Raw genomic sequence first — 16,645 nt, 5'->3', positions numbered from 1 at the left:
AATAGTTCAAATTAGCAACATCACATAGTGAATTACTCAGGAGACATACTTTAAAGGGGACCTATCATGCAAAATGCACTTTTGTACGTCTTTCATACATGAATATGTGTCCCCGGTGTGTCAGGGAACTCACCAAGTGTCAGAAAACACAACCCTCTCTCTTTTCCTCCATACCCAAATCTCTAAAAACGGATCTGATACAGACTGATACAGATTTGAAATATCTCTGACGTCAGAAACAAGGAGCTCCGCCTATATGGGCAACTCTCCACCTATCAGGAGGGGACAGCCACGGCCATTGCCGTTCGAAAGCGCTGGAGTACATATGCCAGGCCTGTAGGTGGCGCTGTAGTCTGCCACAAAAGCAGCGAAGAAGACTTCTCACAGAATCAGCCAGGGCTAAAAAAGAGCAAATAGAGCGAAATGAGGCATGGCTAAAATCCATGATCTGTTTGGTATTTTGAAAAAAAAACTTCGCAGACATGTTTTATATAGGTATGGCCCTACAATATATTATTCAAATATAGCATGATAGGTCCACTTTAAAGGATTAATAATGCTTTATTTTTAATGGACTATCTTCATACCACACTATAATGAAATGATCACAATATTAATTAATTCCTAAGAAAAAATAAAGTTAATTTAGGTCCTGTAACTATTTCACCAGCACTTATGACTTGCTTGAAGTGAATAGTTTGAATCTCTAAGGTTCTTTGCACTTATTGTGAGTCGCCTTGGATAAAAGCGTCAGTCCCATCACTACAGGAAAGACATGTATCTGTCGAGTCTAATTGTATTATCCAGGTTCAAACAGTGAAGTTTCATTGTCAGTTACCCACAATTACCCCAGCAGTGGGCGTTCCTGTCCATTTCTCTAAATAATCAGGGTCAACTGCTTCATCAGGAGAAGGTAGGTTTGATCAGATCTGATTGACAAGAAAACAAGCCGTCAGATTTTGATTTATTTGTTAAATGTTTCTGCACCACAGTAAGTCACAACATTATCTTGAACGTTTTCTCAGTAAACCAGATGGTCCTTAGTTTAGAAGAAAAGTTACAAAAACTCCAAACAGCTTTTAGTGTTCTAGTTTTGGAGAAAACTAAAAAAGGTACACAGCAGTGTTATCAGGCTGAGCTTACACCAACCTTTCAAGTCATTCAAGCTTGTTCATTCAAGTGTTCCTGGAAACAGTTGGTGAACTAAAATTACAACACAAAAAAATAGGTTTAATCCGTCTTTATTTTGCAAATACATGCATGTGTGAAGCAGTCAGTTTCTGTCCTTTGCTTAGTCAAAGACATCAGCTCACATCCCGTAACAGAAACCTGCCTGAGAGCATCAACAGACAGATTTACATTTTCAAAATACATTACTAAATCATCATATTGAATTATTCTCAGATATTTTTCAATTACCATAGAACAAACTAACAAAGGCAGAAATCCAAGAGTAGAGGGGAGAGATCTAAAAGAGGGCCTCAAAGAAGAGGGGACAGTTTGCATTTCACACAGGAGACTTTACTTCAGACAGACTGCAACACTTCCCATACACACCTCAAGTCACACAAGAGCATCCTTTAAAGCACACATCCACACAGATCTGACTGAAAGCAGAGTGAAAGAACAGAATGCTGCTCATACATCCTCCATCAACCCACTGACCATCCCCACTGAAGCAGCTCTGGAGGAATACACCAGCTTCCTCAGGGGTGTGTGGAAAAGAACAAAAGGAAGATGTCCCTTATATTTTATACATTCACATCTAATCATCAGATTGTCTATATCATGAAGGATAAACAAAGGGTATGCAAACACTGAACATGAAAAGGAAAACAGCTGCTGCTCTCTATGGGTCAGTGTCTGGTTTTTTGGGGAACGACCCTGCTGTGACACCACCCACTGGGGAAGTGCTTTAGAGTTTACCCAATGAGAGCAGAGGAACACATGTTTCAGTGTTGAATTACCATTGGAAAAAGGGAAGGAAAATAAACAATGCCTGCTTTATTTAGCCTTACAGGAGAGTTAGGGTGCTCCATGAATTGGCTCTGGAGCTGCGATACAGACTGCTTCAAGAAGAGGTGCAGTCGAGGTACAGTTAGGTAGCCCGGTGGCTGTGGTACATGCCGTCTCTCCAAATCTTTACTTTTCACACAAAGAGAAGTAGAAGGAAAAACCTGAGGTCGGGTATTGTAGAGAATTTTGGTGAATACAAATGTACCTTGCTTCTTTAAAATATAACACTAATTTCACATTAGACGTGGCTACGCAGAGCCTGGGTTAACAGACTGTGGTGCTGCACCGAGGTATTCCACGGAGTGATTCGGAGGCAGGAAACTCTGTAACAGTAAGAAGAAACGGTGACTGGATGGGTCCGTTTTTTAAACACACCAGATAACAGGTTGCAATTCACTGAAGAAGTGTTGGTGAGGCTGGTGAAGGAAACACCCGAGATCTGTTCATCTACGGGTGGGCCGGGACATGGCGGTCAGTGTGGAGTGTCACAGTAACGGGCACTGCTCACAATGTTGGTGAATGGATCCATAAAGCAGGCATGGGTCTGTGCATCATTTAGATTTGAACACTGGAACTGTACTACTACAAGTCCCTTTGATTTGTATGGGGTAAAGGGAGGAAGGGAAGATGTTGGAGAAAGGCATATCCTCTCCTTCTGGAGGATATTAGGTCATCGTCCTGGAGCCGTTTACTGTGATGGAGGACAGAAACACACACGGCATTAGAACTGTCTGCGTCAGCACATTCTGAATCATTTCTAAGAGCATTTGAACATGAACTACAGGAACATGGATGTGAAGGGTGGACATGTTTTAAATAACAACTCTGCCATGTCCACAGCACACAGGATACGGTTTGTTCAGAGACAAACAAAGAAATGTGTAAGAATATTTACTTTCTTTCCATGTTCCGAGGTTATGACCCATTTGAACAAACTAAACGTTACTTATCATTCAACTTTTATCTGAACCGACTTGCATACAACACTGTAGTCGTGCATGTGGGAGCAATTTGGGGATAGGCATGTTGCCCAAGGACACTGTGGCATTTAGCCCGTTTGAATTACGCCTATAAATCCCCTAAGCCACAGCCCCCCCCTCCTGAAACCTTCTGCCAGCTGAAAGTTGGGCACCATGCAAAGCCTATGCCAACATATCAGCAGTGGCCTGTTTCTAACATATTGCCCTTCATCATATTAATCGATGGTCGGAATAATAAAGGCTCAGTACCTTATTTGGAACTACTCCATTTGCATCCTAAGAAGACGTCGCCTACCCTGAGTAGCAAAGTTTAAAACGTGTTAGAGTGACTCTTTGAAAGCCCGCGCTGATTGAAAGCAAGCGTCAACATGCATTTCATTTCTCGTTAAACCAAAGCATGATAGTAAAAAAAAAAGTTACGACTGCAATCACTGGGAAACATTTGCAATGGACTCTTGTCACTTGTAATCTGATCTTCACCTACACACACAGATCAGTCTGAAACAAAGTTCACTGGTACCTCAGCAGGGGCGTGGTCCTCCTCCGGGGCCGCGATGACTCGACCAGTCATGGAGCTCACGCCCAGCACCCTGGGCCGCTTCTCAGCTTTAGATGCTCCCTCAAGAACCACAACGATGTACTCTCTCTGGGGACCCTCTGCAGGGGCTTCTTCTACTGGTGCCACCTCTACTGGTGCAGGGGCTTCTTCTACTGGTGCAGGGGCTTCTTCTACTGGTGCAGGGGCTTCTTCTACTGGTGCCACCTCCACTGGTGCAGGGGCTTCTTCTACTGGTGCCACCTCTACTAGTGCAGGGGCTTCTTCTACTGGTGCAGGGGCTTCTTCTACTGGTGCAGGGGCTTCTTCTACTGGTGCAGGGGCTTCTTCTACTGGTGCCACCTCTACTGCTGCAGGGGCTTCTTCTACTGGTGCAGGGGCTTCTTCTACTGGTGCCACCTCTTCTGGTGCAGGGGCTTCTTCTACTGGTGCCACCTCTACTGGTGCAGGGGCTTCTTCTACTGGTGCCACCTCTACTGGTGCAGGGGCTTCTTCTACTGGTGCAACCTCTACTGGTGCAGGGGCTTCTTCTACTGATGGCAGGGGCTCCTTGTCTTCACCAGCGGTTGCCAACTCCTCCTTGTCTTCAGTGATCTCTGGAGCCTCTAGAGCAGAGGCAGCGGCCAGCGGCACTGAAACACAAAATCCAGCCATCCAAACATCACTGGTGCTCAAGTTAAAGTCTGTCACAGTCCTCTCTGTTGGACAAGCAACGCATTTCAGAACTGCCATTTCTTGTTAGTATTTCACCAGGATCTACATGTTGGTGTATGTCGGTCATCATGCAGCATTCCTAGAAGTGCAAACCGTGCAGACAGAAAGGGTTTTCTCAGAAGTCCCAGTGCAAAGTGATCAAGCAGGTTTAGTGATAAGGAAAAGCTATGACATTTAAATGCATTGGTTAAGTGAGCATTGTAATCATGATTAATAACTGAAAATCTACAATAGCTCCAAAGACATACATTCAAGACGAGACATTTTTATAGTTTACAGAAAAATTGTAAATTTAGAAATAAAAAATTATGTTTTTTTAAATGTAGAGTGGATTGAAGGGTTAGAAATATCCTTCCTAAAAGCTTCCGACACAAATGACGTTAAACAGACAAATTAAAGACCGCAGTAAAGCTTTCCAGATTGAGAACAGTTTTATTGTGTGGTTGATGAATTACCATTCACAGTACTCATTTTCCAGTTATAAGCAAAATAAAAATATGATCACATAAGTTAAATAACTTGTAATCTAATGAGCTCTTAAGATTTCCACATTACACTTAGGAAAAGAACACACTAGCAGTTACAGAGTCTGCAAAGGGCCATCTCGCCCTGAGATGGATAAACAGAGATTTCAATGTAACACAGCGATTGGTCAAATCCCGTAAATTAGCATTATGGCCTTCATTTCTAAAAGATACCAATGATATCACAGCACTCGAGGGGTGTTCCTGCTGGTTCTCAGAGTTCGTTTGCTACAGAATTAGCTGGTGTTCAGTCGTGTTAAATAAGGGCCAATAATTATGCATGCATGCATGTATGTATGTATTCACAGTGATCACTTTTATTTCACTCATAACTGCAAATAAGAGTCCGTGGCGCGCAGCTGTAAATCGAAAGGAACCCGTTGAGAAGATGAGCTGCTGCTTTTAAATAATAATCTGAACAAATATACACATCGATCTACAATGCACACCAGAAAAACAAACACTTCATTTGCAGAGTGTCGGCCTCCATTCCAATAAATTAAATACAGTGAAAATAGACATTTTACGGAAGACAGAAGAGACGTATCAATAAGAGGTGAACCCAGGCACCTGAGAAGCAGCTAACCCTTCAGTGGCAGTGACTGGAAGTCACTGCTCATTATTCCCATTGTGTGAGGGAAGAAAAGCACCGGGTTAGGGTTAGAGATAGTGGTAGTGTGTGTCTCCCTGTAGTGCGAGTATGAACCTGAAGCCTCAGGCCTCAGGGGCAGCTGCCTCCCCCCCCTCAGGTGCAGCAGGCGTACCGTTGCTGTCGGACTCCTCGGCGGCGGCGGCTGGTTCTGCGCCCGCCTCGGCATCCTCCTCGGCATCCTCCTCCACAGCCTCAGCTGCGTGAGCCACTTCTTCTGCCACAGTCCCCACTTCGGCAACTTCCTCTGCTACCTCGGCAACTTCCTCCACTACCTCGGCAACTTCCTCCGCTACCTCGGCAACTTCCTCTGCTACCTCGGCAACTTCCTCCGCTACCTCAGCAACTGCCTCTGCTACGCTCTCCACCTCCCCATCAGCAGCCTCCCCATCAGCAGCCTCCTCTGCTCCGACCTCAGCCTCTCCAGCGGCCTCCTCCTCCTCGGCTGCTGCGGCCTCTTCCTCCTCCTCCTCCTCCTCTCCAGCTGGAACACAAGAACCAGAAGACGTGCATCAGCCAGAGCAGGGCTAGCACCTGCCGTTGTGCTGAACTCAAACTAATTGCTTGTTGAATAAACATTGTTCAATTAAAACAAGTTGAACTGAACTAAAAGTCATTACATGTTGTTTCAGTGTATCTTCTCTGATGCTCCGTTTAAACTTGGTGCATTCTTTTGTAAACTTGACATCACAATGATTATAAAATAGTTACATTGTGCCTCACAATTGATCAGTAGCTAGTTTCCATCCACAGTTGGATGAGGTGTAATGCCCACAACATGTTGCTATGCACTGTCAAATGTAGGGCGTTTCACTTTAGTAGAATCACTTTCACAATGTAGAAAATAATTAGCAGAGAAACAATCTTACTGAATTCAAAATAAGAGAAAAATAAACATCGGCACACTGATGAAGAGTTGGGCAAGTCACCTGACTGTGTCCCGGTTGCACGCTCCAACAGGTCAACTATCTACGCTGAGAAGTGATGCCTTGAAGCATTTTGGATTTAACACCATGGATAAAACAAATGGATCCCTGCAGCTCTGCGACTTTTAGCAAGCTGCTGCCTGCCATTGATCAGTTAGCCTCTGTCGTGTGCATCAGAACTTAATATCATCTCCGTGACAACCAGAGGGACAGTTGGATGGAAACATAGCTACTAACAGCTGTTCATGCTTTGCCTGCAGTCTGATCCAGAAGGATTACCTTTAGATCACTGACTAACAAAGACTACATTCACTACATACAGTGCATGCAACTCAAGGACAGGAAGGAGAACGACAGACAAGAAAGTGAGGAGGGGTGGGGGGGGGAGGAGAGGGTTAGGATGCAGGGTAGAGGGGGTCAAGGTGAATCTTGGTTCTTACCATCCAATAAAAAGAACTATCTGAACTCTGAAAAAGAGTCTGACACTGAGACGGCCCAGAGGGTTCTGAGTCTTTAATCTTTAACACGACATTAACATCCAACACAAACACACCAAGCGTGGGACGGCTGCCACACACTCCAGCATGGACTGTTGGGGGATCGACGACTGCTGGCACAGTGGGGTCTCACGATAACGCGGTTCATTCTTGAGAATGCAACCTCCTCCCCACTGAAGTGGACAATTTGAAACGTCTTTAGAAATACCTCAAATCTTCCCCCCGATGGAAACACAGCCGTCTCCTGCATAACGTGCAACTCTAGGCTTTTCTGTTACAGCCTTCATCGGGTGGCACAAGATATGTGAGCATTGATGCGTTTGAAAACAAGTGACATTATTAATACTATTTTCCTTTTTTTATCTATTAAAGATGTCCACTGCGTTAAGTTGAGCTCAATTGGGAAGGGGGGGGGGGGGGATGTTTATCAGTTATTAACAAAGAGGCCTTTGAGATTCCAGATGCAGGAGACCGTCAGTGAGCAGATGAACACGCAGTGTGCTGCGCGTTGGATGATGCCAACAGACTCATATCTCTCACAGCAGTGCATGCTAATGTGTTAGCACGGACGTCCCACACAAACAACGCCATTGTTTTTAGCTTCAACCCGAGTGTTGTTGAACATTTACAGTTACCAAACAAAAATCTGTCAGAATTGGTTTGAAATAATTCGATCAAGTCCATTTATCCTCGTCAGACCAAACTAAAAGCAGCACAAAAAAGAATCTTCACAAAATGTCCCGAATATCCTTTGTTAGCAGTACAGGAGGGGGGGGGTCTGTTTCCCATTCGATCCAAAGGGTCCAGTGCTAGGACCAATCTCCGGCCACAGAGGACCTTAGCTTTAGCATTACACTGAAAGAGTAAACACAGACACAGTTAGAGCAAGGGGGAACAATCAAATCTGGATGTTTCAAAAAGGCCAAGTTTAAAGAAAGAAACATTTACAGAACAATCTCATCATCAACGTTACATCAACCACATGGTACAGATGGTGATGGTGATGGGAGCGCGATAAGCCAGCTCTGAGTCTTCATTCAAAGACTGTTCTAACTAAAGCCTTTTCCAACACATGAGGTACGAAGACTCGGCTTGAATCTAGAGTCTCCGACATGAAGAGAGGGAGGGGCTGGGAGCAAGAGAGGGGAGACATGTTGACGGGGTGGAGAGACTGAGGTCACATGGGAGGTTCGAATGCAAAGTATCAAGCTCCAGGACAGCTCAGAGGTTAGACCGCAGTCCGCTGGCTTCCAGAGCCGATCAACAGGTCTTCCCCTCTCTCCCCGTGCACCTCCAACAACAAGGCGCTCTTTGGCCCAAAGCATAGCCATGACCAATGTGTGTGATTCCAAACTAAACACATCTTGCTTTGGTCTGTTGTTGTTACATCATTTCAATGCTATTTGACTGTCTGCGTGAAGCCGACTCAAACCATGGTTCAATGAGCTCGTAAAGACGCACATTGAGTCATGTGATCATGAGCGTCGGTTAGTTGACCGATAGAAGCCCAATCAAGCCATGGCAAGCCTCTGAGAGCATTCAGAAGGTGATGATGGATCATGCCAATTAGCTGCGTGACACAACTTACCCTCATCTTCCTCTCCACCTGCAAGCAAACACAACCGTCAGTGCCGCCTCAGAGAAACAAGCCACTTCAGATGTGGAGCACGACAGACATGCAGGGTTAGCAATGGAATAACTCGTCTGTTTAAAGTTCTCTTTACGCATTCTGCTTCACATGAAACACGAATCTATTGTAATCTATTGAGTTCGATCCATCACTGGGTCATGCCAGAAGAGCATTCATGTACCAAGGTAGGGCTGTAGCGATACACTAATCTCACGATACGATACACGATATTCAGCCAACGATACGATTCGCTATAATTCGATACACTTATATCATTTTCTGAAAGATTTTAAAGGGACAGTGGGATTTTGGTGACATCTTGTGAGTGTTCCATTGACTTGGATTGAATCAATTCAACTGAAAACTGAAAGCATCAATTATACAATATATGGCTCTGACAGAGCGTCTCCAGCTTGCAAATGCTGGACAAAATGAATCAAAAGATGTGGTGAGAAAATTAGTTTCATTTATTGAAACAGTGCAAACTGTAGCTGTAAAGTGCAGTATCACAATGGACAATGGAGAATTAAAAGGTGCAGCAGGTGGCGGAACACGGGGGATTTGAATGGGACTTGTTAGAAATTAAAATCAATGTTTTGATGGCATAAAGTACCTTAAACATACCGTCAGTTTAAATGCCGTTTTATACTGAAAACCCAGAAGTTCTTGTGCAAAACCAGTTGTTGAGCTTTTATTCTGAAAATCCTTCATCTCCGGTTAGCATTTAGCATGTGGCTAATATACCATTTCCTATAGAGGTGAATTTAGTAGCGATATGACACGGAGTGTTGCACACCGAAACCTACTGATTTCAACACTACAACTATAGACGTCGAGATATTATTATTGCTGAATATTAAATGAAGGTACAGTTTATTTGAATACGTTTGTTTACAGACGTGGGTAGCATATGACAACATTCGGAACTACCGGAAATGATACCAGCCGTGAGGTATTTTTGGAGTGTTGATTACAGCGTTTAAAATGTATTAAATGAAAAGTCATGAAAGAGATAAGGAGGAGAAAAGGCGTGTTTAGTTATATATTTAATGTGCAATGTCTGAATCCTCTGTAATGCGCAACAACGAACATTGGAGACGTGGAGGGCCGGCCCCCAGCAGCGCCAACCTGCCCACAGAGGATATTTAACAGCTGGAAAGGTGGAGCTCGCTCTCTTCCCTTCGCTCACGAGAGCCAGAACACAGCTGTTTTTCTGACTGAACCATCTTCTGCTTGTAACATTACCGCGCTTTTTATTAATTAAAGTATACATTTGAACATTCTCAGAGACTCAATTAGTCTCCTTTTTAAAGCTTCTCTCCTGGACGCGAGAATAACGAACACAGTTATCAGACATCAGACTTAATGTATCGATACCCGCGGCTGAAATATCGATACTTTCTCGGAAAACTAAATATCGATATATATCGCAAGATTGATTAAATTGCACAGCCCTATACCAAGGCATATCTGCCGTTATATCTTAGAACGCGTGTGTGCAACAAGTGCATCATTTGGTAGGTAAGTGGACCGAAAGCTGCAGATCCTAAGCTCTCAAAGGTTGTTCTTCCTTCTTCATGCTGATGCCAGCAGTGAGACAGACTGTTTACAAAGTGGATTTATCTCTCGTTTCTACAATGTGCCGCTACTGCTATCAGAACACACGCCGAGTGGATCACGTAAACCAATCATATCGAAGAGGATACACACAGTCGCGTGCTGGAGCGGATCATGTTTGTGTAAGAAGGAAATGAACTTGTGTTGGGGAGAGGGGGGTTCAGGACAGGAAGTGCAGAGGTATTGAACAGCAAATATATATATATAGCATATATTTGATTTGTTTGTGGAGCATACAAGGCCAATCACAGTTTACTCAAGCTGGGACCCAGCATGCACCTGGCTGGTGTCCGCTAACCAGTGAAGGCTGTCTTTATATTCCAACTTGGTGCTCAAAGGTCAAAGTTGATGAACAATGTTTCCCTGATGCAGGCCACAGTATCTGCAGCTTTAACTATTGTTTTTGTTTCTTTACATTGTTGCAAATTCAAAAATTGGACTGCTACAGTTTCTGTTCCACCGCGTGTCGGATAATGGACTCCGCTACACTTCATTGTGTAACCTGTTTAGCATAATGCTAACAAAAGACCCCTGAACCCGGGAAAGGGAAGACGAACAGATGAGTTGCCCGTAGAGCTTAGAAACTAAAGTATGTGCCAAAAGAACCCCGGCTGGTGTAACCTGCTGAAGAGTGTGGAGCAGTGGCTGAGGAACGCTTACTCTTAGGTGGCCAAGGTTTAGGGACCCACTCCGTCTTGGGCCGGGCCTGGATTTCTGAGATGCGATCATTGAACCTGTTGCCGTCAGAGGACACGGTGCTGTAGGCCTGTGGAGAGAGGAAGGAGTCACAGCTTGAGCATTCTACTCATTTCCTGTTCCTGAAGCGGCTCATTTCACATCCTGCGCAAAGGATGTTATTGATAAGATAAGCTTGCTGGTTCTGGATGGTCACAGATCATTGTTGTCAAACAAGCAAGGGAGACATGCTTATCGCCCTGTCGGGGTTCTTTTCTCCTTAATGACCAGCTCACTGCACATGACCCTGCTTATTGCACGGCTACTTCATTATTCAATCGAGTATTGGACTCACTGTACTGATTTTGAATTATTTTATTGATTTAGGAATGATCGTATTGCTTCCAAAAAGAAATGAAAAGTATGTTCCGCGGCGTACCAATGGCTGAACTTAAACGGCAGCACTGCTTGAGGTTTTCTAACTGTTCACAGACGAGTCTTTAAAAGTCTTGTAATAAGTGAAGGTTACATCTTCAGAGGATAGAAACAATAGAACTTACGTAGGACACCGAAGCAACCAAGGCTCCTCCACACAGCAGGCTGTACAGTATATTCTCTACGGAGCCCCCGGGCATGGAGGACATCTGACGCCGCTGCACAACTGAAAAGGGTTAAAAAAGTCAACGTTAGACCTTTCTCAAAATGTCCTCAATGATGTGATGTTTGATTTCTCCAAATGGAGCCTTGTATGTGTTCCCACTTTCCCCTCCCTCCAGGATCCCAGAGGGACCGCTTTGATGAAAGGAATCGTGACCACGGAGCATTTCAGACAAGGATCCACCTTGCATCCTCATTTCACATCTGCAGCTCTGCAGCTCTGCAGCCCTGCAGCTCTGCAGCCCTGCAGCTCTGCAGCTCTGCAGCTCTGCAGCCCTGCAGCCCTGCAGCCCTGCAGCTCTGCAGCTCTGCAGCTCTGCTGCTCTGCTGCTCTGCTGACTCATGATAACCGCCCCTCTGATTGCATTTAGCACAATAGATTAAGATATAAATATGCATGTCAGGGCTTGCTTGAAGCCTCAAAGGTGATACTCTGTACACACCCTTGGAAAGAAGACAGAAGGTTGTTTAGTATGTTGTTAAGCATACAGCAAGGAGCTTTACAATTCTGCACACAGTAGCGGCCCGTCCACACAGCGGCGTTACAAAAATCTTCCAACGCTTCTGCCCATTGACTTTGAATGGGGTGACGTCACTGTGGCTCGCTTTTCGCCGAACTGCATTGTGGGGAAGCAAAGCGAAGATTTCCAGGATTTCCGGGATTCAAAAGTTGAGCAATGTTAAACTTTTGAAGCTGAGGTGGAAGCGTCAGCCAATCAAATCCCATTTATGCAAATCTGACAGTACAAGCGCTAGCCAATCAAACCGCGTGCAAGCTGGGAGAGCCAGACCGCAGTTCATTTCCTCATATTCCAAACGAGAAGTTACGCAAGCAAATCACCCGGTTCTTTCTGACCAGTCGCTAATAACGTACCGGGATACAAACCGGAGGGGCCTGGAGGGAGGAGGCAGAGACAGTGGGTGGACCTGGTCGGTTTTCGCCTGTTTGGGGAGTTTATATCCAGTTTACTTCGTTTTAACATTGCTATTGCTTTGTATGTCGGGGCGGGAGATTCATGTGATTGGTTGTTGGTCGCAAAAAATCCCCAAGCTTTCAGACACGCCCACCTCCAAGATTTTTTTACCGCTGCTGTGTGGACGGGCCGATACGCTGTGCACACCCTTGGAAAGGAGACAGAAAGTTGTTTCCTATGTCATCTGTTATTAAGCATACAGCAAGGAGCCATTATCTTGACTGTGGGAATGTTTAACGATATTAAAAAGGAAAGAGAAAATCCAACGCTGTTTACAATGAAACATTTTGACCCCAGTCAGCATTACTTTCCGATACTGCTGACAGCCGCTTTTCTTAAACCCTTTGTCGCCATGCCAACCCTCACAGCTGACCCTGCACACCACCGGCTGAATTAAAGTGAAATCAAAGTGGAGCACTTTAATAAAATGCTAGTTTTCTTGAGGGGAGACCCCTAAACACCCACCAAATGAGAGCATGTTAAGGTTTTATATATTTTGATCATTATCTAAATTCAAACACAATCTACAGTCCAAAAGCACCCATACTAATTTCATACATAAAAAGGGGACAAATGAATAGCTTCAAATTGTTTTAAATGTCCTCCATGAGGCAACCAGTTCTACTATAATAAGCCGTTCTTGTGGAGGCTAAGGCCGATGGAGTTTTGTCCTGTCCACTGTTGAGGGTATTAAACACTGCGTATGCTCAGGAACTAATCCACTACCCAGGGCTCGGGCACGACTTGTATACACTGGCTAATCGGCTCAAGAGCTGGGGGTTCAGGTGGGAGCCTTCATGAGCAGTGGAGGGGACGCAGGTCAACGACTCCCTGGATTAGACCATGATACCATCCTCTGGTTAAGTGGGACCACTGGAGTGGAGAGGGGCTTCGTGGGTCTCTTTACAGAGTGGACATCTCTTTCGAGTAACCTCTTGAGAGGCCACCAGTCGTGCCTGGCAGTAAGACAACAGGTCAGCCTGTGTGGGAAGGCTTGCATGCTAGCATCTTTATTTAGACATTTAGGACACAGAAACCTGAAGGAGTTTCCGGAAGCAGTCAGAGGCCAGTCACTCTGGACATTAGAGAGGAAGGCCAAGCTCTTCAACAACATGTTTTTATTAAAGTGCAATTACTGCTACCTGACTATTCAGACGCAACGTCAGCTGCAAGCAAATGCCGTTATGGTGAAGCACCGAGTGACTGTTTTGGGCTTAAGTCTCATTTTGGTATCTTTAGTTACCTTAAATTGACAAACACATGCCCTAGCCTGAAAAACGTGTGGAGGTTAGCTGGAATGAGGACTTGGATACAGTGAGAGAAGCATGGCAGACAGAGTAGTGTGTTCTGCAGCTCTGCAGCTCTGCAGGCTGCATTAGCTCACAGCCCACACCTTCATTCTCCTCCATGCTTATGTAAGGTCATCACAGACACACTGCAGAGGTGTCCCGCGTGCCTCTGCACTCTTTTCCATTGCAACTCCGTCACACCACGTGACTGACAGCCATGTTCCACCACACAGTGTAATGTCTCCACGCTGCCTGCTGAAGGTCACACTCATGTATACATGCAGTGGCCTTCATCAATCTGGCAATATGTAAGGAACCTTCATTGACCTTTGCCTCACAAAGAACCTGCGTGGCTCGTTTTTTTAAGCATTAATGTTTCGGCTCAAGTGACATTGCAGTATAAAACAGAACAGGTATTACACAAGCTGTGAATGTATCCGACAGTGTGCAGCTCTGTTTAACGCTCAGCAGGGGGCACACAGCAAGTGTTCAGTGTCATTGTAATGCCTACAGCTTAAAGTACAACCATACCTCAACGAGAAACCCGCCGAACAGACCACATAATTATGAATAAGAGACTCTAATGCACAGATGTGTTGGAGGCCAGCTCCTGTCACAGTCCCGCTGACCTTCACACCTCAGGCAGCCATTGGCATTCCTGCGCTCGGGGATGCAGCTATGCAGTGTAATTCGCACGAGGACACGGTGTACTATTCCTGTGAATTCAGTCACAGGCTGCCTCAGACAAAGAGACCGCCTCCCGTTACACCACAGAGTGTCAGAACCACATTGTGTGAAAGGGAATAATTAAAAAAATGCTCTATTTTCTCTTCTGCTAATGAAACTCACCATCTCGGGGCAACCTGTAGGCTGCTTTCCGCGCCAGAGGCCCACACCTCTGCCAAGCTGCTCTGCAGGAAAACATCGCTGCTCTCCGGTTTGTCTCCGGTGTGTGTCCGGGCTGCTCTCACTGAGGCTGGCTGCTCGGCTCGGATCGGCGAAACGTGTGCTGTGAGGGGCGGAGGACAGACTGCTCTCTGTTGCGTGTTGCCGGTGTATGAAGGGTGCTCACTGCCAAAGAGCGAGAGCAAGTGAAAGGACATGTATGAGAAGTCGTTAAGACCCCGGAAGAGAAGGCGGTACTAATCATCTGGCTGTAAAGCCCAAGCCCTGCAGGAAGTGCGCCGGTGTAGGTACCAGCAGTGGTGTAGTGGGCGTTGGACGGGGGCGTACGCCGTACCCCCACTTATTTGGAGCATGATCTTTTTTGTAATAGTCTAATAAATATAAAATCATTGCCAGTCTTATCAGTTGCAAGTGTGTATTTGTTGTAATAATGACAAAAACATAATACATTTCACAGTAATTATAATAAAAACGATTTCCTTAAAGAATTATGATTAGTCATCACGCTCGTGACCCCGCGGCGAGCTGGGGGTGTGTCAGTGACAGGGCCGGCCCTCGGCATAGGCAGTATAGGCGAATGCTAAGGGCGCATCAACCCATAGGGGGCGCCAAAAATTGAAAAAAAAAAAAGAGTTAGAAATAAAAAAAATGTTTTATTTTATTTATTTCATAACAACACAATTTCCCGATTTTGGATCAACAAAGTACATCTTATCATCTTATACTAACAGAACTACGCCTATATTGCGTACAGCACCCATAAACTATGGCACACCCCCCCCCCCCAAAATCAAGTTGAACTGCCCCAGCCCCAGTAAAAACCAAAGGTTTATGTGAAATTGTTCATTTTTTTAAATAATGGTTTTAGTGTGCAATTATAGGTTTTAATTTTGTATTTGTATTCAATTAAAATAAATCAAACTCCCAAAAAACGTACACAGCTTCTGTGTGCTTTTATTAACATTGGCATTTACTGTGTAAGCGGCCGCGAGGGGGAGAGCTTTAGAGAACTCTCTCCTGAAAGACTGAGAGGCTCTGATAACCTCAGCTCAGTGAGGTAAAGGCACACCTTTATATGATCATTATAGTTATAAAAAATAAGAGAACAGGTGAAAAACAGGTATAAAATACTGACAGTACAAAAAAGTTGTTATTAATAAACAAGAATACAGTTTGAAAGGGGGGTGATTTGTAAAATATCCATAAAGAAAAAGAAAATCTGCTTACAGTTCTGTTTCATATGGGTGTTGAGAGATGTATCCATAGATCTCCTAATGTTGCTCTCAAAGTGCACCAGATTGATGCTTTTAACTTCAATATTAAATAAAAAAAGTCTTCCCGGGGTGCATGCCCCCGGACCCCCCTAGAGGAGCCCCCCCCACTTAACTCATGTTCAAATGGATAGGAAACTAAATACAGTTGCACACATCTTGTGTCAATATCTTTGTTTTTGTGGTCATGCCACAACCATGCACGTGCGAATCATAGTGAGTGTCTGCATTTTCGGGGGGGGGGCACCAGCTAAAATCTTGCCTAGGGCGGCAAATTGGTCAGGGCCGGCCCTGGTCAGTGACACACCCACGGCCAGTTTACCGCCCGCCGATTTTGCGGCAGCTCTTTCCCTCAAGAACGCTAACGAAAAAGCTCTATAATGGCAGGCAAACATTTTTTACTTGACTTCTTTTCTAAAAAGAATATAATTCACAAGAAGAAAGAGGCTAGCAGCACCGAAGCTACAAGTGAAGCTGCTACTAGTACTACAGTACATCATCAGAAGAGCCGCCTAAAGACGTGGATAATGCTAGCTAACGTGCACGTTAGCTGCGCTAGCAACGTTCCCCTGGCTAGCTCAAGCTCACCTTTCCCAGAGGTATGGACGCAGGAGATGTGGCGGGGCGGAGGAAACAAGAGGCATACCCGTGGATAGACTGCAAAGCTGGGAAACTGGGCTGCAAAGTTTGTTCATCCATTTCGGATTTATCAGTCTTCAAAACGCAAGGTGTGTGTGTGTGTGTGTGTGTGTGTGTGTGTGTGT

General features: G+C 45.0%; 1 protein-coding gene across 3 annotated transcripts; it reads right to left on the bottom strand.

Annotated features, from left to right (window-relative positions):
- Positions 1 to 1,225: 1,225 nt before the first annotated feature.
- On the bottom strand, positions 1,226 to 14,824 carry mgarpa (mitochondria localized glutamic acid rich protein a). 3 transcript variants are annotated; one of them, XM_034092139.2, is made up of 7 exons: positions 14,554 to 14,824; positions 11,345 to 11,445; positions 10,770 to 10,875; positions 5,555 to 5,923; positions 3,517 to 4,184; positions 3,246 to 3,292; positions 1,226 to 2,707 (listed from the first exon to the last, which is right to left on the bottom strand). In XM_034092139.2, exons 1-6 carry the CDS (start codon positions 14,627 to 14,629, stop codon positions 3,257 to 3,259), a joined length of 1,356 nt encoding a protein of 451 aa, XP_033948030.1. In that variant the 5' UTR covers positions 14,630 to 14,824; the 3' UTR covers positions 1,226 to 2,707; positions 3,246 to 3,256. The 3 variants fall into 3 exon arrangements, with proteins under 3 accessions (XP_033948030.1, XP_071060797.1, XP_033948033.1); XM_071204696.1 differs by lacking the exon at positions 3,246 to 3,292 and having other exon boundaries at positions 14,554 to 14,823; XM_034092142.1 differs by lacking the exons at positions 1,226 to 2,707; positions 3,246 to 3,292; positions 3,517 to 4,184; positions 5,555 to 5,923 and adding exons at positions 6,864 to 7,717; positions 8,451 to 8,468 and having other exon boundaries at positions 14,554 to 14,804.
- Between the last annotated feature and the right edge of the window lie 1,821 nt (positions 14,825 to 16,645).

The sequence above is a fragment of the Pseudochaenichthys georgianus genome, chromosome 10 (genome assembly GCF_902827115.2).
Source record: "Pseudochaenichthys georgianus chromosome 10, fPseGeo1.2, whole genome shotgun sequence".
Lineage (NCBI taxonomy): Eukaryota > Metazoa > Chordata > Actinopteri > Perciformes > Channichthyidae > Pseudochaenichthys > Pseudochaenichthys georgianus.
The sequence above is the reverse complement of the archived record's forward strand: the minus strand, read 5'-3'. Positions and strand labels throughout refer to the sequence as shown.